At 35.7% G+C, this 25351-nt stretch overlaps 1 protein-coding gene across 1 annotated transcript; it reads left to right on the top strand.

Moving 5' to 3' along the window:
• The first annotated feature begins 20619 nt into the window (after nucleotides 1-20619).
• LOC107866402 (nuclear transcription factor Y subunit B-5) lies at nucleotides 20620-21207 on the top strand. The gene has a single exon (XM_016712484.2). It carries the CDS (start codon nucleotides 20749-20751, stop codon nucleotides 21190-21192), a length of 444 nt encoding a protein of 147 aa, XP_016567970.2. The 5' UTR covers nucleotides 20620-20748; the 3' UTR covers nucleotides 21193-21207.
• The last annotated feature ends 4144 nt before the right edge of the window (nucleotides 21208-25351 follow it).

Here is a 25351-nt window from a genome sequence, read left to right as displayed (position 1 = left end):
TCCTCTTCTTCTTCCTCCTCCTCCTCCTCCTCCTCTTTCTCCTCCTCCTCTTCCTCCTCCTCCTCTTCTTCCTCCCCTTCTTCTTTCTCCCCTTCCTCTTTTTTTTTTCTTCTTCTTCCTCTTCTTCCTTTTTTCCTTCTCTTCTTCCTCTTCTTTCCCTTCTTCCTTTTCTTCCTCTTCTTTCTTTTCTTCCTCTTCTTCTTCTTTCTCTTCTTCCTCTTCTTCCTCTTCCTCTTCTTCCTCCTCTTCCTCCTCCTCCTCTTCTTCTTCTTCTTCTTCTTCTTCTTCGTCCTCTTCTTCGTCCTCTTCTTCTTCTTCTTCTTCTTCGTCGTCCTCCTCCCCCTCTTATTCCTCTTCCTCTTCCTTCTCTTCCTCCTCTTCCTCCCCTTCTTCTTCCTCTTCTTCCTCTTCCTCTTCTTCTTCCTCCCCCTCCCCTTCTTCCTCCTCCTCCTCCTCCTCTTCCTCCTCCCCTTCTTCCCCTTCTTCTTCTTCTTCTTCTTCTTCTTCTTCTTCTTCTTCTTCTTCTTTGGGTTTGTCGCGATTTTGGCTAAATCGCCGATTTCGGGATACTGATTTTGGTCACTAAAAGTGTTTAATTCTGCATCCATAGTTGGAACTTGATCATTCATAACAATTCCATCACTTGGAATCATTTGAACAACACCCGAATTCACAAAAGCAATAAAATCATGAACCCAACACTTTTTGTGAAGAAGGATAAAAAATTTAAAATAAAATTAACATGTGTATATATGATTCCTTCGTTTTCAATTTTAAATTAAGAAGATGAAGATCAGCTTTCCTTTTCTTGTTCACTTTTTTTTTCAAATTAAGAAGATGAAGAAGATGACGAGCCTTCCCTTTCGTTTCCAATTTCAAATTAAGAAGATGATGAGCCTTGAAAAAATAAGGGAAAAATAGGATAAAAATAATTTTTTTAAAATAAAAAATAATAATATTACGTGGCGTTAGCTGATAGGCGCGTGCAAGTCACTCAATTGTACAGATCTGGGTATGAACTTTTAGACGGGTATATATTTCATTTTTAAATAGTTCAGGGGGGTCATTGGACCCCCGCAAAGTATAGGTGTGTAGTTGGGATTTGAGGTAAAGGTTGGGGGAGGGCTTTTGACCATTTTCTTAAAAAAGAAAAGTAAAAACCTAGTAGAAAATTGTTCAAGGATAGAAAGAAAATAGTTTAATATATTTAAGAAAGATATAATGAATTGTTAAAAATATTTAAGCAATAAATATATAGAAGTAGATAACTATGGTTAAAACTTTGATATAATACATTAAATTTCAATCATTAATTTTAAACTATGACATGTGTCTTCAATTCAAACAAGAACTTGAGGAACTTGGAGAGAAAGAAAATGAAAATGAGCCGGATCCAAGTCTGTTTTTCCTTTTTGAAATTATTTTCGAATTTCATTTTTGTTCCCATACTAATCATGGTCAATGCATGGACCTCGTTGGTGCTCGACATCAATGGACTTTGACCAACCTATATCATAGTAGTACCATAGGGTTATGGGGACGGTGCCTATCTTCCTTATTGATTTTGATTGCTTGACAAGCATGTATAGTATGAAGAAAATAAAAGATTTCTAATTAATTATTCGTCGCTATAAGTGATTATTGCATCTTGATATTTTTATTCAATTACATAGAATTCCCTCAATTCAACATACGGTCCAGAAGATTTTGAGTTTAAAAGAGGCTGGATTTAATTTTAACGTTAAATAGTAGTAATATATGTGGCCAAATATAATAAATCACATATTTTTTTTTTTTTGTAAATTAGAAAATCCATTAAGTTTTGGGTGATTGCTTGAGGAGTATTTTTGAGCTAAAATAATAAGTTAGGGTATTTTTGATAATTGGCGAATGAAGGGTATTTGTGAACTATTTTCCATACGTTAAGAGATATTTTTGACCCTGTTCCGATCTAAATATACTTCTTAGTTACCATCTAACTAAAATAAATCTAATTAACATTGATGTGCATTTGTTTATGCACAGAAGAGTAACAACGTATCAATAGATCAATATGGAATTGGAACATAGGAGATCATTTAATTGATCGATCTATATGTTGTATTTTGGATTTGATGATTTATAAACTAGTGTGCAAAAGACCTAGTCCATGCTGTGTCAACCCAAAGACAAGTCAACCACGTACAACTGTAAACTGTACTTTCTGCAGTCAATTGGTGGTACTGCAGCAGAGGTGCAGCTAACCTGCTAAACCTCAACCAAGGGCATACCTTTTTGGTTTTGATCTCTCTTATAAAAGGAACAAGTGACAGGAGCAAAACCTAGCTTTTGCAATCAAGTTTTATATCTCAAGAAAAAGTCATTCCACTAAAAAGAACATTGCTCATATTCAATAAGGGACCTGATCGAGTGCTGTCTAGTCTTTGTTTTATTTCTTGAGTCTTGTGTCTTTCGTTCTTATATTGTAAATCTACTCCTAAGTTATAAAGGATAGTAGATATTGTCTTGTCTAAATCTTTAGGTTGAGTCAAATAATCCTTTATGTCTTGTTTAGTTATTGAATTTGTGTATCAAGGGACCTGGTCTCTCGACTCATGGTGGAATTGTATAAGCTACTAATTAGTATCAGAGAGTGTACTACTTATATGGTTAACACCTAAAGAAGATCCTGCATTGATGGCTGCTCCACCCAATCTAGAACAAGGCCAGTCAATCACTAAACGCTCTCATTTCAATGGACAGTACTATGGATGGTGGAAGACTCGCATGCACAACTTCATATGACGGAAGATAGGGAATTATGAGTGTTTATTCTCAATGGTCCATATGTTCCCATGAAGAATTTTACTAAAGGATAGACTATAATACTGGTTCCTATGACGCGTAAGGAGTACGTGGAAGTTGATTAAAAAAATTGAAAAATAACTTCAAAGACAAAAAGTTGCTTGTGTGTGGAATAGGTTCGGCGAGTACAATAAAATTCTACATATAAATCAACAAAAGAGATGTGGGACTGTCTGAGGACTTCTCATAAAGGAAAAAGTCAGGTCAAGGATTCCAAGCTGGATATGCTCATTACTCAGTATGAAGCTTTTATTATAAAGAAAAGCAAAATCATTCAAGAGATGCACACCAGGTTGATTGCTATTACAAATGAGCTGTATTATCTAGGAGAGGTAATCAGGCCAAGTAAACAAGTAAGAAAGATGTATGAAGTTCTGTCAAAGTCGTAGGAGAATAAAGTCAATACAATTATGGAGGCTTGAGATCTCAAGACCCTCACCATGGATGAATTAATTGGTAATCTTAAAACTTATAGACTTAAAAGGCAACAGGATTAAGAGAAGAAAGAACCCAATAAAGAGAAAACTTTGGCTCTCAAGACTTCAAATACAGACTCTAGTAAAGAATATAAGGATTCAACTTACTTAGCTCGATGATTTATAACATCTATGAAGAAGAATGAATGATTTTAGAAGAAAGGGAACTAGTAAATCTCATAATGGAAATGAGTGTTGCCACAAATGTGATAAACCAGACCAATTTATTAAGAATTTTCCAATGCAAAAGATAGAGTACAAATAATATTTCAAAGTTGGAGGTGACAAAGGAAAACATAAAGATCGGGTTCTAGACAAATCTAAAAGAAGAGCTGCAACAGACTATGTTGTCAAGCAAGCTCTTGCTTCCTAGGAGGACTCATCTAGTGAGTCTGATGAATCATAGCACCCTGAATATACATCTATGATAGTGGACTAAAGTATAGTCTCCTCGGTGTCACTCATATTTGTGATAAAGATAATAAAGTCAAATTTTTATCTAATTGATGCACTGTCACGAGTCTTTAATTTGGTGAAGTCATTCTGACAACCAAGAGGTGTAAGAACATGTATGTTACTGATCTAAATTCTGTTCCTGATGACAATCTTATATGTTTTAGTGCTCAAACTGAAAATATTGATCTATGGCATCGAAGACTTGGCCATGTTAGTTCCTTATTGCTTAACAAGTTGGTCACAAAGAACCTAGTCACAGGTGTTCCCAAGTTACAGTTTACTGACATCAAGATTTCTAATGTCTATGTTAAAGAGAAATAAACTAGATCCTCATGCAAGCAGAGGAAGCAAGTAAGTACTACCAGACCTTTTGAGCTACTTCATATGGATCTACATGGACTTCTAAAGGTTCAACACAGAGGAGGAAAAAATTATATCTTGGTCATTGTGGATGACTTCTCGAGGTACAGTTGGACCATGTTCTTGAGTTCTAAAGATGAAATATTTGAAGTTTTAGTGATTTTTTCCAAGAAAATCCAAGTAAAGTTGGGCAAGCAAAATTGCATGGATCAGGTTCGGTCATGAAAGAAAATTTAAAAATGCAAGGGTTGAGGAATTCTATGCAGAAAATGAAATAAGCCACGACTTCTCAACTCCCAGAACTCCTCAGCAAATTGGTGTTTTAAAAGAAAAAACAAAACCTTAGTTAATATTGCCAGAACTATGTTGACTGATGATTATTTTTCAAAGAACTTTTACGCTGAAGTAGTTAACATTGCTTCTTATGTTACAACTAGGTTCCTGATTAAGTCAATTCTAAACAAAACTCCATGTGAATTATTGTACAAAAGAAATCCCAAGTTGAGCTACTTAGGGGCTTTTGGGAGTAAATATTTTTTGTCGAACAATGATAAGGATGATCTTGAAAAATTTAATTCCAAGAGTGATGCAAGAATATTTGTAGAATATTTGTAGGTTGTTCATCAACTAGCAAAGCCTACAGGATCTATAATAAAAGAACCCTCGGTGTTGAAGAAAATGTTTGTCATCTTTGATGAATTAGGTAACATGGAAAAGTTGAGAGACATGATGATGATGAGATGGAGGAACCCCTTCAAATTGAGAAAGTTAATCTTGTTGAGAAAACAATTGAGAGTAAACTAATCAAGATATTGAAAATAATGCAAAATCGGTGAAGTAAAAGAACTAGGTCCTTAACAAGAATCATTAGGACCTACTGATTTACAGTTTCATAAATCTCATAACCAAGCTTCTAAGGGACCTGATACCAGTCAACCACAATCAACCATAAAAAGAACAAACCGAAAGCACAAGTCATTTTACCCTTTTAACAATCTCACCTCACCTTTGGACTCTGATATCAAATCAAGGCTCAAGTAAGGAATTTGGTTGCTTTTTCAGCCTTCATATCCATCATTAAGCCTAAGAATATGAAGGAATCACTCAAGGATGCCGATTGGGTAAATGCTATGTAGGAGAAACTTTATTAATTTAGCAGAAGTAAAGTTTGACACTTGATCTCCAGACATGCTGATAGAATTATCATATAGACCAGGTGAATGTACAAGAACAAACATGAAGAGCATGATGCTATTATAAGGAACAAAGCTGAACTTGTGGTGCAAGGATACAATAAAAATGAAGAGATTCATTATGAAGTGACCTTTGCACCAATTTCAAGGATCAAGGCTATAAGAAACCTTATTGCTTTTGTTGCATACATAAAGTTCAAGCTGTTCCAAATAGATGTAAAAAGTGACTTTCTAAATAGTTACTTTAAAAAAGAAGTATATTTCAAGCAACCACCTAATTTTGAAGATATTAATCAACCCAATTATGTATTGAAGTTGGACAAGGCATTGTATGGTTTAAAACAGGCTCCAAGGGTATGATATGTAATATTGACTAAAATTCTTCTTAAAAATGACTTTAAAAGAGGAAAAATTAACAACACTCTTTTTTGAAATCAAGAGGGAAAATTTTGCTAACTGTTCAAGTGTATGTATATGACATCATATTTGGAGCAACTTCAGGCTCACTGTGTGAAGAATTTGCTACACACATGGAAAGTGAGCTTGAAATAAGTATGATGGGTGAGCTAAGCTTCTTATTAGGAATGAAAATCAAGAAAACTTCCAATAAAACAATGATCAGTTAGGAGAAATACATCAAGGTGCTCCTAAAAAGGTTTCACATGAATGATGCTAAGCCCATTGATATCCCTATTGGTACAAGCTCAATGCTATGTCGATGGACCTGGTCCTATGGTTAATGGGACTATGTACAAAGGAATCAAGGAATCCCTCTTGTACTTGATTGCTAGCGGAATTGATATTGTATTTAGTCTGAGAATGGATGTAAGGTTTCAAGCTTATCCAAAGAAGTCTTACTTGAAAGTTGCAAAGAGGATTCTCAGATATTTGATATAATTGATTATGCTAATGCAAATTATGCAGGGTAATTAGTTGATAAGAAAAGTACCTTAGGAGTGCCGTACTTCCTTGGATCTTTTCTAATTTTTTAGAGAACAAAGAAGCAAAAATCAGTGGCACTCTCCAAAATAGAGTTTGAGTATGTGGTAACTACCTCATGTTGCGCTCAACTTCTATGGATAAATCAACAACTGAAGGATTTTTGGATAGTGTCTGATACCATCGCACTGTTATGTGATAATACTAGTGATCTCAACATGACAAAAAATCTTGTGTGGAACAAGAGGATCAAGCATATTAATATGAGACATCAATTTCTAAAAGACAATGTAGAGAAGGTAACCATTTGCATGAAGTTTTACAAGACTGAAGATCAAGTGGTTGAAATATTTATAAAGTCTCTCAATAGGGATCAGTTTGAGAAGAACATGCTAGGCTAGGATTGATCAAGTTAAATTGAGCTACTCTAGTTAATCTCATCACTCCTTAATTGACTATGATTAGAAAATAGGTATCTCATGGTAATTTGTGTCTTTGGGCTAATTTAGCTCCATAAATTTTATAGATATACATGCATGATACGAAAGCTAATGAGAGAGATAGATGGGACAGACTTAAAAGCAAATGTCTTTTAAAGATTTAAGAGCGGGACCAGATCTCTACTCAAAAGGTTAGTATCATGTGTATTGATTTTTGAAAATGCAAAAATTAACCGTTTAAAATAGCCACATGTCTCTTCCCATATCTCTATATCATTGTCATATGATTTGAAAAAAATAAAAGATATGACCTATTAGTTAAACTTAGAACAATTCAGTAGTCCGAGTCAATTCAGTTGGGAGAAGGATTTAGCACCGAACGAACCCAGGGATGAGGGCTCACCTGCTAGTTGGTGGTGTGACCTTTAGTAGCAGTCACCATGTTCCATAACTACGTATCCAGCATAGGTTGATATGTTAACCTACCAGTTGAGGGTTGATCTCATACGGGTACCTACCAGTTGAGGAGAACCTTTAGTCCTTCAGGACAATACTTTAGTGGATCCACACAACCATTATTAGTACCCGTGGCACGATGCTAACATCTTTCCAGCTGGGGTTATAGGTTGGACCCTGATAGAACATTAGGATATGTTGGTTATAGGTAGCTCCCATATTCTTAGTTCAGTATTCAGTATACCTCAGTTTCAGGTTCATATTGACCATAACATATAGTTATCAGTTATTCAGTTATCAGATTTCAGCATTTCAGTTTACAGACTATTTCAGAATCATGTTATATGCTTGGTCATGCATTCTCAGATTTTACAGCATTCACGCATGCATATCCAATTATCTTATGCTATTCATTCAGTCAGTTATTGTTCACGCATATGAACCTATGTATAACAACCTAACCCCATTTAGTATATCAGTACATTCAAAGTACTGACCAGATACTCGTTTCTTTCACTATGATGTCTCATATCATAGGTTCGAACGCTCAAGTTCTTGATTGCACCTAGGCCTCCCAGTGTATCAGCAGCAGTAGCAGTGGTGAGTCCTCATATTTCAAGGACCCTTTTATGTTTGTTTCAGTTCAGTTCAGTAGTCAGTCGGAGTTAGTTGGGGACTTGTCCCATCAACTCCACAGTCAGTCAGTTAGAGCCTTTCGGATACTTTAAGTTAGATTATTCAGTTATCAGTTGTTATTGACTGTCTTATAGTATTGTTTTCATACAAATGTCATCAGTATTTTGAACCCATATTATTTTTGTATGTAAAACCTTATGGCATTTTCAGTTAAGTTATGCATATGTTCTCTGTTATTTTTTCAGTGCTCACAGTAGGTACCAGTATGGGTTAGCTTGCGGTCCTTCGGGGTTGTAGGCACCGTGTGGCATCCAGGGTGTACCCTCGGGGCGTTACAATATTTGACCCTAAATCTTTAAAATTCTAGGAATATATGAACTATTTGAGTTTGTGAAAGGTCAAGATGGCTTTATCTATTTGACTTATCAGTTTTTGCAGTTAATGAGAGAGAAGTGAGGGAATTCTACTATAGAATGGTTTTCTCTGAGTACTGTTTGAACCTGACTAGTATTTTGCATAGTATTGAGATTCATATTAATTAATCTACACATAGAGATATCCTTGAGGTATCGATGGAAGGGATCAGGTATGTGACAAATAAGTTTTCCTCTTTTGAGTTTGTGAAGGAAGTTGTTAGAGTTGGTGAGTCGTCCAAAGCCGGGGTACTCAAGAAGTTTCTGAAAAAGGAGTTTCAATTGTTATTTTAATTGGTGTAAAAGGTCTTGTTGCCATACTATGAAAAATAAATAGTTGCTTCTACATCAGACATATTCCTTATGGAGTCCCTCAATAAGTTTAAAATTTTCTATCTCCCAGCATCATGACTGAGCATATGCATATGGTCATGACTGTGGAAGGCATGGAATGACCTATTTGAATGTGCAAAGAGATAGTAGGATTAATAAGAAAACCTTCACCATGACCACTCTGATAGAATGTGAATATGTAGAAAGAAAGGTAGGGACCAAGTCCATGTTCTAAGTGTCAAAGATTACTACACAACAGGAGAAATTAAATGCTGAGTTACAAGAAATATCCTTTGTGCTGGACAACCGCGATACTGAAATTGCCTAGTTAAAGGCCACAACGGTGTAATGCTCCTCTGAGCTACCTGGTACCATCGTCACCTTTCGAGAAGAGAATAAAGAGTTAAAAACACAATCACTATTTTGACTTCTAAAGTTAAATAACTTAATGTTGATGTTAAAGACTTGACAAATAACTTCTTAATCTGCACGCAACTAAAAGTGCGTTCATGGACCTGGTCCTTCATTCTCTTGTCCCTTAGCCTCCTACTTCCTTGTCCTTACTTCTTTCTAATCCTCATTTTGTCCTAGAATCCTGTTCTTTTTTTTTGTTCATATGGTTACTTAAGAACATTTCTGTTATGTATGTTTTTAGTAAAATATTTATGAAGTTGTTCCTTTATCTTTATGAATGAAGTGTTTGCTTTGTCTACTATCTAATTTTCTATTTTGGCTTTACTCATTCGTGTTAGTGTTGCCCTAGTGGCCATGAATTAACAAAATGTGCATCTTGTCTAACTTAATTTACTGTTATTACTTTATGTATGATACCAAAAAAGGGAAGATGTTATCAATGATAGGGCGATTTTGATTTACATTAAGGGACCCGATCCCTTGTAGTCAAGAGGAATCATATACGAGACTAAAGTAAGCAGATCTAATAGACAGGGGAAACATTACTGAAGGGATCTGGTTGACAGGGGGAATAATTTGAAATAGTATGTAATAGTTTGTCATCATAAAAAATAAATAAAATGTTATACTTTAGATTTAGACGATTTACAAACTAGTGTGCAACGAACGTCGTCCATATTGTGTGACCCAAAGACAAGACAATTACGTACATCTATAAATTGTACTTTCTGCATTCAGTTGGTGGCACTGCAGAAGAGGTGCAACTAGCATGCTAAACCTTGACAATTGATATGCCTCCTAAGTTTTGCTCTCTCTTATAAAAGAAACAAGTGATAAAAGCAAAACCTAGCTTTTAAAATCAAGTGTTGTCTATCAAGAAAAAGTCATTCCACTAACAACAAAATTACTCATATTCAATAAGGGATCTGATCGAGTGCTATCTAGTCCTTGTTGTATTTTTTGAGTCTGGTATCTTTCATTCTTACATTGTAAATCTACTCCTAACTAGTTATAAGGGATAGTAGATATTTGTTTTGTCTAAGTCTTTAGATCGAGTCACATTAACTAGAGTTAGTTAGTCGAATCATCCTTTGTTTTAATCAAGTCTTATTCTCATCATTCTTTGATGTTCTTCTTGGGTAGATTTACCTAGGAGTGTCAATTAGAGTCAGTTGATGTGTGGGTGCAGTAGCTCACTACATTTGTCTTATAATAAAGGTGTTACAAGGTAGATAGGATTAAGATTTTAATACTTTGTGATTACTCGCGTCTATAGTCACAAGTTGCTTGAAGTTGGTGGAGTGTTGGGAAATCCTACTTAGTAGGTCATGGTTTTTCCTCCCTTTAGCAAGGAGGTTTCTATTTAAACATTGTGTGTTACTTATCATACCACACTTTCCTTAATGTCCTGTTTAGTTACTGAATTTGTGTGTCAAGGGACTTTGTCACGCCAAAATAATCCCTAGGCGGGACTGGCTCCCGTTAACATCACTTGCCTGGAGAACCAATTTTCTATACATTCATAATATCTACAAATACTGAGATAAAGACATGTGCAACTTCAAGTGCGTGAAATAGTTATTAAACCAAAAGTAATTATCCACCCAATTATCGTAATATGATTTATGAAAACAAAAATACTTAGATAATAACTCTCTAGCTTCAAATCCCACACCAAGACCATGGAGCATCTAAACAGAGTTACATGAGTTCAAATTTCGGGCATGCAAATCCAAAAAAAAAAAATTATAATCTAAAAATAACTAAAGCTGGATGACAGCCTCCACGAACAATGCGAAGGCTCACCTTAGCAACAGAATCCATACATAAAAGACCGTCAGCCACAAGTTTCTTTCTCCACAACCGTATCTCCAGGTATGCAAGTAAGGAGTGAGCTATATAAATATAATCCAGTAAGATCCTCGACCCGCTACTTTAATACCCCTATAAAATCCACATGTAAAGACCGTCAGCCACAAGTCTCTTTCTCTGCAACCGTATCTGCAGGTATGCAAATAAGGAGTGGGCTATATAAATATTCCAGTAAGATCCTCGACCCGCTACTTTAACACCCCTGGAAAAAGTGTTATAAAATACAAGGCACAACAAAACACACAAACAATATGTACGTAATGTCTCTCATAAGGTAATGCCAATAAGATCCAAAAGGAAGTTCAAAAATGTCACTCTATATCTCAACTCAATCAACTCTCACGGCTTGTCATAAACGGCAGTGAAGGTGATGGGCCTACCACCCCGGTAAGTCCACGGCAGCATATATAATTCCCCAAAAGTCTACTACGGCAGCATGTACAAGCCCCTGATATATTACGATAGCTATGTATGCCTCTAGAGACTATAACAGCAGCGAAGAAAATATGTTCAATGCCCTAACGTCATCTCAAATATTACCACTAAGTAATTCTCCATACACCTCACGAATTGCATATTCACAGCTAGTTAAATACCATCAATTCTACCAAGTTCACGCTTGTCCCAACACATGAACTAGGCACAAAAATATTATTTTTGATAAATCAGATTTGAAAAGCAAGTATCAAAGTTTAAAGCCTCACTTACCTCACTAATGATAAATTTCCCAACTTTGCAATGTGTAGAACATCAACCAAACAACGATCAATGAGATCAATCTAAATAAATTATTAACTAATAATATTAATTATGCTATTTCGGAATAAAGTCTCAATACCCTCAACTTTTAAACTTAAAGCTAAACCTTAATATCTCACACTGTTATATTGAATTGACGATAATAATATCCCAATACAACTATCCAAACATGATACCAATGATAAAAAAAAGAGAATTTCCAAACAATGCTTCAGTTTTTGCTTACTGCCAGATGCTCCCAAAGTTGAGAATTAATGTTTTCTTATGCTAATGAAACCAACACTGCAATCTTATTATTTCTAAGTCATTTCCAAGTCAAATTACTGACTCAATCAACCAGGAAGAAGCATTATTAGCTCTTTCTTACAGTGTATAACACATACAGACAACAATATATTACAACAATGATATCTCAATTTAGCCCATGCCTTATAATCATACGTATAATGCAATAACAGGGCATTATGACATAAACCTTCTTCTTCCTTCTTTGTTTAATTTCCCCTTAAGTAGTCAATATGCATCCTCAACTTAGTAGCAAACAACTACCCACCAAGAAGAAAATCAAATATACATTAGTGTCGTTTTGCTGTCACTGTTTTCAGATTTCTATGCCAAAGAACTATGAACAAACTTCATACCTTATTGGTGAAAGATGCCTTCTAACATTGCTTAGATAGTCTCTGTTGTTTTTTTTTCCTACGCTACTTTGAGTACGTTGCTTGCTGATCTCTTCCAAAAATAAAGCAAGCAATATATATCCCTAGTATTCTACTTGTAACGTTAGGAACGTGAAACTGAAGGAGGCTTTTGGCTTGTACCCTTTTAATTTCTTAATTAATATTAATAATTGGTTATAATTTCCAATTAACCCTTCATTAAAAATAAAATAATAAGTTGGACTATTACATTCTCCCCCACTTAAAATAATGTTCGTCCTCGAACGGGTCTAGAATCATACCTGAAGTGTCAAATAAGTGAGGATATTGAACTCGCATCTCCTCTTCGGACTCCCAAGTAGCCTCCTCAGTTGGATGATTACTCCACAACACCTTCACTGAAGCTATGTTTTTTGATCTCAACTACCGCACTTGCCTATCAAGAATAACTATCGGGCTTTCCTTATAAATCAGATTCTTATCAAGCTCTACATCCTCTGGCTGGATCTTATAGCTATCATTACGAACATACTGTCAAAGCATAGACATGTGAAACACAGGATGTACCGCAGACAATCTCAGAGATAAAGCTAGCCTATACGCCACCAATCTAATCCGATCCAAGATCTCATAAGGACCAATGTATCTAGGACTCAACTTACCTTTCCGGCCAAATTTCATAACTCCTTTAATGGGAGAAACTTTTAAAAAACTTTTTCTCCTTTTGTATACTCCAAATCATAGACCTTCTTATCTGCATAGGACTTTTGCCTGCTTTATGCCATCTTAAGTCGGTCTCGTATCACCAAAACCTTATCCAATGCATGCTGAACTAAATCTGGACCTAATAACTGTGCTTCACCAGGCTCAAACCAGCCAACTGGTGAACGACACGTGCAACCATATAGAGCCTCATATAGTGCCATTTGAATGCTCGACTGGTAGCTTTTATTATAAGCAATCTCTGCCAAAGGCATCTGGTCATCCCAATGGCCACCAAAATCAATTACGCAAGCTCTAAGCATGTCCTCTAAGATCTGCATAACTCCTCAGACTGCTTGCCGGTTTGTGGATAAAAAGTCGTACTCAACTCAACCTATGAACCTAATGCCTTCTGAAAAGATTTCCAAAACTCAGCAGTGAACTGTGCACCTCGATCAGATATGATTAAAATAGGAACACTATGAAGCCAAACTATCTCCCGTAGATAAACTTTTGCTAACTGTTTCACGGTATAAGTCACCCGAATTGGTATGAAATATGTAAATTTTGTAACACTATCCACTAACACCCAAACTGAGTCGTGCTTCCTGAAGGTATTTTGCAACTCTACAATGAAATCCATAGTAATCTTTTCCCACGTCCACTCCGAAATAATCAATTTTTGCATCACTCCGCTAGGTTTTTGATATTTATATTTAACATGCTGATTGATACATTTTTCGTAGCACCAGGATGGATAGAGTATCATGAACTATGGGCCTCATAAAAAATTAGTTACCTCACGTCACCCACAATGGGAACACATAGTCTTTCATGACGACGTAGCACACTTTCACCATCAATAGTGAAAGACTTAACACCGTCATTCTACACTCGATCTCGAATCCCAACAAGGTAGGGGCCATCATATTGGCAAGTCTTAACTTGCCCAACTAAGTATGATTAAACCACCATTACTGTAAGTAATTTGCCAGTCACTGTGTGATCAATTCCAACTTCATGACTGGCTAAAGACTGAATATCCATAACCATAGGTTGTCTTTCAGCAACAAATTGGGCCAAGCTGCCCATAGACTTCCTACTCAAAATTTCTTCTACTACATTCACCTTTCCAGGATGATACAAGATAGTAAGATCATAATCTTTAAGTAACTCTAACCACCGTCGTTGTCTCAGATTCAGATCTCTTTGCTTGAATAAGTACTGTAGACTTTTGTAATCAGTCTAGATTTCACACGACTCCCCAATCTTAAGTGCAAATACAACCGCGGCCAATTCCAAGTTGTGAGTCGGTTAATTCTTCTCATGGACCTTTAGCTGTCGAGAAGCATACGCTACCACTTTACCATTCTGCATTAAAACACAACCCAATCCAATTTGCGATGCATCACAATAAATAGTGAAACCATCTTCTACCGTAGGTAAAGTCATAATCAGAGCCGAAATCAATGTTGTCTTTAATTTTTGAAAACTTTCTTCACATTCATCCTATCAAAAAACCATATTTTTCTGAGTCAAGCGGGTCAATAGAGCGGTTATCTTCGAGAAGCCTTCTACAAACCTCCTGTAATAATTAGCTAGACCCAAGAAGCTACATATCTCTATAACAGTACTAGGTCGAGGCCAATCTCGTATTGCTTCAATCTTCTTTGGATCAACATGAATCCCATCTCTTGACACTACATGCCCTAAAAAAGAAACCATGCCCAACCTAAAATCACACTTTGAGAACTTGGCATAAAGCTTTTGTTCTCTAAGTGTCGGCAACACAACTCTTAAATATTGCCATATTCTTCCTCACTTCGAGAGTAAACCAAGATGTCATCAATAACACAATAACAAAATGGTTTTAGCACGGCTTGAATACCCTGTCCATGAGGTCCATAAATGCTGCAAGTGCATTGGTCATTCTAAAAGACATCACTAAAAATTCAAAATGCCCATACCTGGTTTGAAAAGCTGTCTTAGTGATATCTTCGGCCTTGACTCTCAGCTGATGATAACTCGATCTCAAGTCAATTTTAAAAAAGTGAGTAGCATCCTGTAACTGATTGAATAGATCATCAAATCAAGGAAAAAGATACTTATTCCTAATTGTTACCTTATTTAACTGCCTCTAGTCAATGCACATTCTCATCATACCATTTTTTTCACAAATAACATAGGTGCACCCCAAGGTGACACACTAGGCCTGACGAATCCCTTATATAGTAACTCTTAGAGTTGAACCTTCAATTCTCTCAACTCAGCAGGAGCCATACGGTAAGGTAAAATAGAGATAGGTTGATTCCGTGTCACTAAATCAATGCTGAACTCAATTTCTCTTATTGGAGGTAGCCCAGGAAAATCATCTGGAAACACTCCCGAACAATGGGAGCATTGTTAATAGAAACTTCCTCTGCTCAAGTATCATGAACGATAGCAATAAAACCCAAACAACCATGGTTAATCATTCGACGGGCTTTTACATAAGATATTATCTTTTCTTGAATCATAGGAGTTATACCTTTCCACACTAAGGGTGGTGCTTCAGGAATATGAAAACGTATAAGCTTAGCATAACAATCAATCAAAGAGTAACATGACATTAACCAATCCATACCCATAATCACATCAAAATCAGTCATTGGTAACATAAGTAGATCAACTATGGTGTCCTTACCCTGAACGGATATCACATAATCTCTATAAACTCTATCCACTGATAAGGTCTCCCTCATTGGGGTCGTAATAGTTTATGGCTCAATAAGAGTCTCAATCTTTCTATCTAAGAATAAAGCAAAAGATGGATACACATACAAGTATATAGAATCTTTCTAAGAATAAAGCAAAAGATAGAGACACATACGAGTTTGTAGAATCAGGATCAATAAAAAAATATGCCTCATGAGAATTTATAGTGATAATACCTGTGATTACTGCATTAGATGCCTTTATGTCCTGTCTATCCATAACAAAGAATATCGGTGGTCCACCCGATATCTGAGAACCCTGAGCACCCTATCGACCCTATCCACGAGCACTCTGTAGAGAGATCCTAGCTAGCTGAGTGTGAGCACCTGTAACATCTCTCTGTACCTGAGCAGTAGTTTGACTAGAACTAAAATTTCCCTTAGGACAAAACTTAGCAATATTCCCTCTTTCACCACAAGTATAAAAAGGACCACCTACTCCAAAATAACGCTCACTATGATTTTTTCCATAATTAGAACATTTTGGATGTTGTCCAGACTGAACAGAATTGCTACTTTTTCTCTGAATCTGCTACTGACCCTGTCTAGCTAGATAACTATTCTTTGAAGATTGACCTACCGACTATGACTGTGCAGGCTTAGACTGACCATAATGAAAACTACTTTTTCTCCCAAACGAAGAACCACTAAACCCACCCGAGTTACGCACCTTTTTGCTTTCTTAATTAATTTTTTCCATCTCATAATAAGATTCAGAATGAAAAGCAGTGTCAACCACTTCAGCATAGGATCCATTATGTACATCCCCTATCACTGGACCACGATAACGAGCCTCTAGTTCATCCATAAATTGTCTTACTTTCTTCCTCTAATCTGCAACCAAAGATGGAACATCCTGGATAACTCAGTGAACTTAGCTTCATACTCAGTGACCGTTATAGATCCCTATCGAAAATTATTAAGCTGGTGTCTCATGTCATCTTGTTTTCTTAATGGAATAAATCTATCCATAAACATAGCTGGAAACTTTGACCAAGTGATCGGTGGTAGCCCTGCTTGTCTGCTCTTCAAAATAGAAGTCCACCACGCCTCGGGAGACCCTGAGTATAGAAAAGTAGTAAATTATACATCATGAGTCTCCTTCAATCCCAAAGTAGTCAGTATCTTCTCACAATGATCTATAAACTTTTGAGGCTCAATAGAAGATGGTGTAACATCAAACTCCGGAGGCTTAAGATCCATGAAATTCTTAAGATCTTTGGGTTACCCCATAGCTGTAACCGATTGATCAACTAGTTGAGGTGCCTGAGAAGTTGCAACATTCAACTGAACTTGTGCTTGTGTCTGCAAAGTAGCCTGAGGAGCTGGAGTTCGACCCTGATTAGGCACCAATGCCTCAAGTGCATTCAATATTCTTACCACTATGTCTGCAGGCAATACAATAGTAGGTGCTGCAACTAGAACTACAGCTGGAGTATCTCGATCAACCTAGTCTCGCACTTGTTTAAAAGACACAACTTGGGGCTGAGCCCCATTCCCAACTCCAAGCTGAGAATCGGTCTGCGTCCTAGTTTGAGGCCTAGTTGGATGAGACCTAACTCTACCACCATAGGTAAAATCCTGTCCAACCCCACACCCAGCAGGTGCGTTAGATCGACTAGCAAAAGAAGAACCGTGTCTTTTAACCATATGCAAAACAGTATTTAAAGGTTAGACTTAATTCAACTCACACAAATAATGAATGAAAAGGGAAAACTTCCTAGATGTTTTGTAGCCTCAAGTTCATAAGTATGAGCGCCTACTTACCCATGAACAAGAATCTACTAAATATTGCTCCAAAACTCGGGATCTAAAGCCTACACTCTGATACCAACTTTTTCACGTTCCAAAATAACCCCTAGGAGTGACTGGCTCCCGTTAACATCACTTTCTGGGAGAATCAATTTTCTATACATTCACAATAGCTACAAACACTGAGATAAAGAAATGTGCAACTTCAAGTGCATGAAATAGTTATTAAATGCAAAGTAATTATTCACCCAGTTATCATAATACAATTTATGGAAATAACAATACTTAGATAATATCTCTCTAGCCTCAAATCCCACACTAAGACCATGGAGCATCTAAACAGAGTTACATGAGTTCAACTTTTGGGTATGCAAACCCAACAAAAAGAATTATAATCTAAAAATAACTAAAGCTGTATGAAAGCTTCCACGAACAATGCGAAGGCTCACCTTAGCAACAAAATCCACACGTAAAGACCGTTAGCCATAAGTCTCTCTCTCCGTAATCATATCTGTAGGTATGCAAGTAAGGAGTGAGCTATATAAATATAACCCAGTAAAATTCTCGACTGCTACGTTAATACCCCTGGAACAAGTGTTAGAAAATACAAGGCACAATAAAACACACAAAAAATATGTAGATAATGTCTCTCATAATGTAACGTCAATAAGATCCAAAAGAAAGTTAAAAAATGTCACTTTATATCTCAACTCAATCAAATCTCACGGCTTGTCATGAACGGCAGTGAAGGTGATCAGCCTATCACCCCAACAAGTCTACGACAACATATATAATACCCCAAAAGTCTACTACGACAGCATGTACAAGCCCCTAACATATTACAGCAGCATAAGTAATTGTCCTAACATATTACGGCAACTATGTAAGCCCCTAGAGACTATAACGACACTGAAGAAAATATGTTCAACGTCCCAACATCATCTCACATATTACCACTAAGTAATTCTCCATACACCTTACAAATAACATATCCACAACTAGTCAAATACCACCGATTCTACCAAGTTCACGCTTGTCCCAACACATGGACTGGGCAGAAAAATATATTTTTTTATAAATTAGATTTGAAAAGAAAGCATCAAATCTTAAAGTCTCACTTACCTCGCTAATGACAAATTTGCCAATTTTGCAGTGAGTAGGACATCAACCAAACAACGATCAATGGGATCAATATAAATAAAATATTAAATAACAATATTAATTATGCTATTTCAAAATTAAGTCTCAATATCCTCAACTTTTAAATTTAAAGCTAAACCTTAATATCTCACACTGTTATATTGAATTAACGAAAATAATATCCCAATACAACTATCCAAACATGATACCAATGATAAGGAAAAGAGAATTTCCAAACAATGCTTCAGTTTTTGCTCACTGCCAGATGCTCCCAAAGTTGAGAATTAATGTTTTCTCATGCTAATGAAACCAACACTGCAATCTTATTGTTTCTAATTCATTACCAAGTCAAATTACTGACTCAATCAAACAGGAAGAAGCATTATTACTTCTCTTACAGTGTACAACACATATAGACAACAATATATTACAACAATGACATCTCAATTTAGCCCATACCTTATTATCATACGTACAATACAATAACAGGGCATTATGACATAAAGCTGCTTCTTCCTTCTTTGTTTACTTTTCCCTAAAGTAGTCAATATCTATCCTTAACTTAGTAGCAAACGACTACCCACCAAGAAGAAAATTATACATTAGTATCGTTTTGCTGTCACTGTTTTCAGGATTCTATGCCAAAGAACTATGAGCAAACTTCATACCTTATTGGTGAAAGATGCTTGCTAACGTTGCTTAGATAGTCTCTGTTGTTTTTTTTTCTAGCTGCTTTGAGTATGTTGCTTGCTAATCTCTTCCAAGAATAAAGGGAGCAATATATAGCCCTAGTATTCTACTTGTAACATTAGCAGCATGAAACTGAAGGAGGCTTTTGGCTTGTCATCCCCTTTTAATTTCTTTATTAATATTAATAATTGATTATAATTATCAATTAACCCTTCATTAAAAATAAAATAATAAGTTGGGCTATTACATATCCCTTGATCACTTGACTCGTGGTGGACTCGTATAAGCTTGCACTGTACAATTAAGTATGTGATGTGTGACATACCCGGCTCCTATATTAGCATATCCCGGCCAGGTTGCCTTTATAAGGAAGCACAATTATGATGTTACATTTCTAATACTTTCTACAAGTCCTTCCCCCGTAAGTATAACATTTCTTCCTGAGTTTAAATCCTACGCAATTACGGTTTAAGAATTATGCCCAAAACAGATTATGGAGTAATAGCACATCTCTATATATAATCAACATTAAGGGGTGACCTAGCATAGCTATTCGTAACAAATGACTAATTAATATAAGTCCTGATGATCAGAGTCTAGACTCATGAATAAATCCATTCAATTGGTAATATAACCGATAGGTGAAATACATAAATAACTCTTTAAGTTGTTCACAACGATCATAGAGAAATCCCAACTAATCTAGACACTGTATATCAATTGTTTCTAGTATTATCCAATTTGTAGACAAGTCATATTTCACAATGACGGGTAGTCTACGAGGCACAATATTTGATTCCTTACCTGTAATTAACTTAAATTTGGACCAATAATTTGTGTCTTATTTTCATTAATTTATAGTACAACCTTGTCCGCCACATAATTAAAATATTCATTTTAGTGTTACCTGCTGAAATAAAGTAAAAGTCACATCCTCGTATGTAGTGTCCCAGAGTTTGTGGAATAGACAATGACAATTTCAAAAGATGCATAAGTTAACATTTTTGATGTTTCCAAAATACTGGATTAGCACTACCCTATACTGCAAAGTAGGTCCTCATCCAACAATCTAGCTAGGGTTTCAACTTTCCACTTGTGTATAAGATTAAACATTAACAAGTAGGATTAATGGAAAGGGGACCATTTGATCCATAATTCACTAAAGCAAAGTGCTTTTAATAAAGGCTAATATATAGTATACTATAACAAAATATGACCTAACTTTGTACCACCTACACAAATTTTGCCTGTCATTTGTCTCCGCACTAATACTGGATACTTTAGTATTTGCAGAATCTTTGACAATGTTACGCTATATTATAAACTGTTAACTATTATAAGTTAGCTTAATATAAACGAACTTGTTCTTACAACAGAGAGACAAATAATACGCAGAACGAAAAACAAACGTGTCTGTGTTTGAGAGGATCGAGTTTCTAGCTAGGTTTAGTTTCCCAAAAAATGGTTGATAGCAACAATGTATTAAGGTCAATTGACTCAAGCGAAGAAGGAGGGATTAAGGAGCAAGATAGGTTGTTGCCAATAGCTAATGTGGGGAGAATTATGAAGCATATTCTACCTCAAAACGCTAAGATTTCGAAAGAGGCGAAAGAAACAATGCAAGAATGTGTGTCTGAGTTCATTAGCTTTGTTACCGGAGAAGCATCGGATAAGTGTCACAAGGAAAAGCGCAAGACGGTCAACGGAGATGATATTTGCTGGGCTTTGGGAAATTTAGGATTTGATGATTATGCTGAGCCATTGAAGAGGTATTTGCATAGGTATAGAGAGTTAGAAGGTGAAAAAGCTAACCAAAATAAGGCTGCTACTTGCAACAATAGTACTCATGAAGAAAGAGAGATCGATGAACTTCGAAATCTCCAGGGAAGTTTTTATGGTCCTTAAGATTTTTCAAATAACAATAACTTTCTTGATTATGTTTGGATTTTTCTACTTTTTTGTTTTATTCTTAAGAAGAATTCTTATTCTAGTGTGTGAAAATATTCCCAAAAACTTTCTTTACATGTACTTCTTTCAGCTTAAAATCAATGAAGTATGGAATACTCCTGTTATATTCTTAGCTCTCTCCAAATCAATCACTTAGGCCCTGATTTATAGTCTTTAATCTGTCTACAAGTTTTCAATTAGTCAAATTCTCAGCGTGATCTTAATTTCTTGTTTTCTTGCACTCATGTCATTTCAGGATATTTCTGCTTATTATAACTCGAAAGACACAGTCATTATTAATCGCTAACAAGAATTTGATTCTTGTTACAAACTTCATGTCAATTTCAGTTGGATCAATTAATTGAATCTTCTCAAACTCTTTCTTTTGAAGAATCAAGAAAAATTGTTCCTCGAAAAAAAGTTCTTGGACATGTATTATATGTACTATTTCTTCATCTTCCTGATCAAATCTGCTTGATTTGCTTTCCTAAAGTTGTTTAAAATGGAACCAGAAATTTGTCTCTCCCCGTGCAATGCAGATTTAGGTCTTATTTGTTTGCACTTAGTGGAGACCTAAATCTGGATGGTTCAGACCTTAGGCCATTAAATTTAATTTGTTTTCATTAAGAAATTTGTTTTCATTAAGATCTAAGCACTTAATAGGTCCATATAAGTTTTAATTATTATATCTTGAATAGGGTCTTACTTATCTATGAATAGGGTCTTAATTATCTCTAGGAGATATGTACTCTTGTGTGAGTAATGTTCATCACCACTCTATCGATAATCCCTAGACACCAATTCTAATCACCTTTGCCATTACCACCATTGTCACCCACCAACCACCTCTGTCATCATAACCACTAGGGGAAACCAAGACCGCTGCCAACCATTATGCTCACCACTACCACACCTACCTCCTCCATCATTATAATTATATCCTTTGTCATCATCATCATCCTCGTCACCGTCACTGCTGCTGCCACCCCACCACTATATATCAACCACCATCACCACTATGACCAATTTCTACTACGAACCAACTCCACTATCACAGCTAGTACGGTCGTCACCAACCAACCACCAACATCATCAACTACTACACGTTCTTCAGTCACCACCAATACAGTCCACAAGTATTGTCGCTGCCACCACCACCACCTCCACTTATAAGCCACTGTCACTACTGCGGTCATTCCCACTGTCAACCACAACTGCCATCAAAACTAGCACCTCACTAACTATCACTAACAGGTCGTCAATCACCACACATTCTTCAGCCACCACACCAAACACCATCAATTACTAATGTCAACCAACTTCACCATCATAACCATCTCCACTAGTACCAACTGTCACCATCATGATAGCTGCTACAACTCCAACCACCTTCACCATCACAACAATCACCACCATTATTACTAGCCACTATAACGCCAATTGTAACTATCACCACAATCACTACAAACCATCTCCAACATCTCTAGCGAATATAAATGTTTTATTTTTTAATCAAATAATAAATTTATTTTATCAAACAAATATTTATTTAATTTTATATTTAAATTATATATTTATTATATTTACAAATAAATAAATTATGCACATTCAAATATTGAAAACAAATGCTCTTAATCATTCTGTGTTTTGATATAAAAACATCTTAATCTTTCAAATATGCATTCAGATTCAAACACCTTAATCTTAATAAAAAAAAAAATGACTCAACAACATTCGTCAATTTTTGTAGTTGTTTGTGAACCTGTCTTGCAACATCTTTGTAGCAATCTCAAGAGTCCAACTCAAATTGATCTAGTTCAGTGAAGCCATGCTGAATACACAATTCCACTCCAAAATTGATAGCAAAGGTCTCAGTTTAGAATTCCCTTGCTAGGAGCTGGAATTTAATTAACCACACCAAATTACGTGCATTGCACACTAAATCTTTATAGGTGGCATATTAATATTATCCAATTAATCATCAAATAAATTTTTTTTGGAAGTCCAATACCAGCAAGCAGGTCATGAACTCACAGTTTTGTCACAACTTTGAAATCCACATGCTAGATGTGGGGCTTCTTGTCGAGGCAGAGCTTTTATTCCATGGTTGTACTATTGTCTTATCGTGTTTCAGTAGCTGCACTTACTACTGTCTTGGTGTTCCAAGGCTTTCTATCTGGCTCAGCAGCCCTTCTTGTTCTGGTGTGCCAACTCACTCCTCAAAATAATCACGAGGCCATTGTTTGATAGATGTCAATATCCTCGTATAGTGTTCCCGTGTTTGTGGAATGCACAGTTTGGCACTTCATAAATTGATAACTTTGGAGGGAACCTGTTTTAAAAATATATATATATATATATATATTGACAACTTTAAATTTGAATAATGCTTAATTTGCTAAAGACTGGATTAACATTATAACAGTAGTACTCATAAATATGTTCAAACGGATCTTTTTAGGTGCATGTTGTATGGTTGTAATAAGCTTTATGGCAGAGAAAATACATCGAATCATCCTTGAACTTGCAGCCAAAACTTATTTTAGACCCTTAACTAGTTGGGTAATTATATACCCCATTAATAACTTTTAATTGAATTTTATACCACCCTTATAATATTATACCACTCTCACTACGGAGAGTGCAATACACTCGCGCCACGTCAACGCCACGTAAATATATATATATTTTTTAAAATAATCCCTCAAACAATCAAAGCTGAACAAACTTTGTAAAAATTGATTCAAACTAATAGCGGATTCAAAGAAAGAAATCAAGAACTCAAATCCAAGTCCCATAAACTGCCATTTCATCTAAAAGAGATTTTAAAACAGATCAAAATTGAACACACTTTGCTAAAATGATTCAGACTTTAAAGCTCTGAAACAAAAACAAGAACTCAAATTTAAGCACCAGAAAAAAATTCAACAAATGATTAATCCATTAGTACAAACAAAAAAATCAGATGGAAAATAAGAACTTCAGTTTTCTATCAAGAAGAGCAAAAGAACAAATAACTTTGGTCTTTAACCAGTTTAATCATAAAAAAACAACCTCTTTTCAAGAAAAGCTTTAAAATTCAAACCCCACCATCTTCAATCAATATCACTAAAATTGACTTGAATTAACTTGAGAAAATCCAACAATGGACTAAATACAAGTACATGATCACAAAAACACACTAATATACAAAATTCAAATTCAAATTCAAATTCCTTCTCATTAACCAAAACCCAAAACTCCCAAATTCTCAATCGTTTACTCAAAAATGTCAACAAAAATAGCACAAACAATCTCAAATTCAGAAATGACATTGATAGTATTCGCCGGCGCCGGCAACACTGACGACGCGAATGATGAGGCAATTTGAAAGGTTGCGCGGTCGGTTGAAGCGGTTGGTGGCGGCGTGGATTTGCAAGATTGGTGGCGCGGTGGTGACGTGGATTTGGGAGGCTGGTGGCGTGGTGACATCAGCGCTGGTCGCTGCGTCGGTCCGAGATTAGAGGAGTTCGCCGGAGAGAAGAGAGGATCTTTTTGTTTTATTTTTTTCTGAATATATATATATATATATATATATATATAATAATAATAAAATAATAATAAAAAAAAAGTAGGCCCTCTTTTTTTTAAAAAAATTCATGCTTTTTTTTTGCCATGTCAATGGACAGGGTTGAAATTAATTCACTTAAAAGTTGTTAAGGGTTATATAATTGTCCGACTAATTAAGGGTCTAAAGTAAATTTTGACTGCAAGTTCAAGGGTGATTTAATGTATTCTCTTTATGGTACAACCAAAGCTGCATTATCTATAGTTATTCCACAAATTTCAATATTTCAAGTATGCATTGTTTAAATACACGTGGTTACTTAATTTCGTACGAACGATTAAACATAAACAAGTAGGAAGGGAGAGGGGAGGGGACCATTAAATCCATAATTCACTAAAGGTAGTGCTTTTAATAAAGGTTACTAATAAAATGTTGCTAAAATTTCTTTTTAAAAAATCCTCTTTTAGGACCTCTTAAAAATATAAATGTACTCCTATAACAAAATATGTCTTAAACTTTGTACTATCTACACAAATTTCACTGTCATTGTGCCTCCTCACTAGTACCGGA

Source organism: Capsicum annuum, chromosome 3, assembly GCF_002878395.1.
Source record: "Capsicum annuum cultivar UCD-10X-F1 chromosome 3, UCD10Xv1.1, whole genome shotgun sequence".
NCBI classification, from domain to species: Eukaryota; Viridiplantae; Streptophyta; class Magnoliopsida; order Solanales; family Solanaceae; genus Capsicum; species Capsicum annuum.
This window is presented reverse-complemented; position numbering and strand designations above follow the sequence as displayed.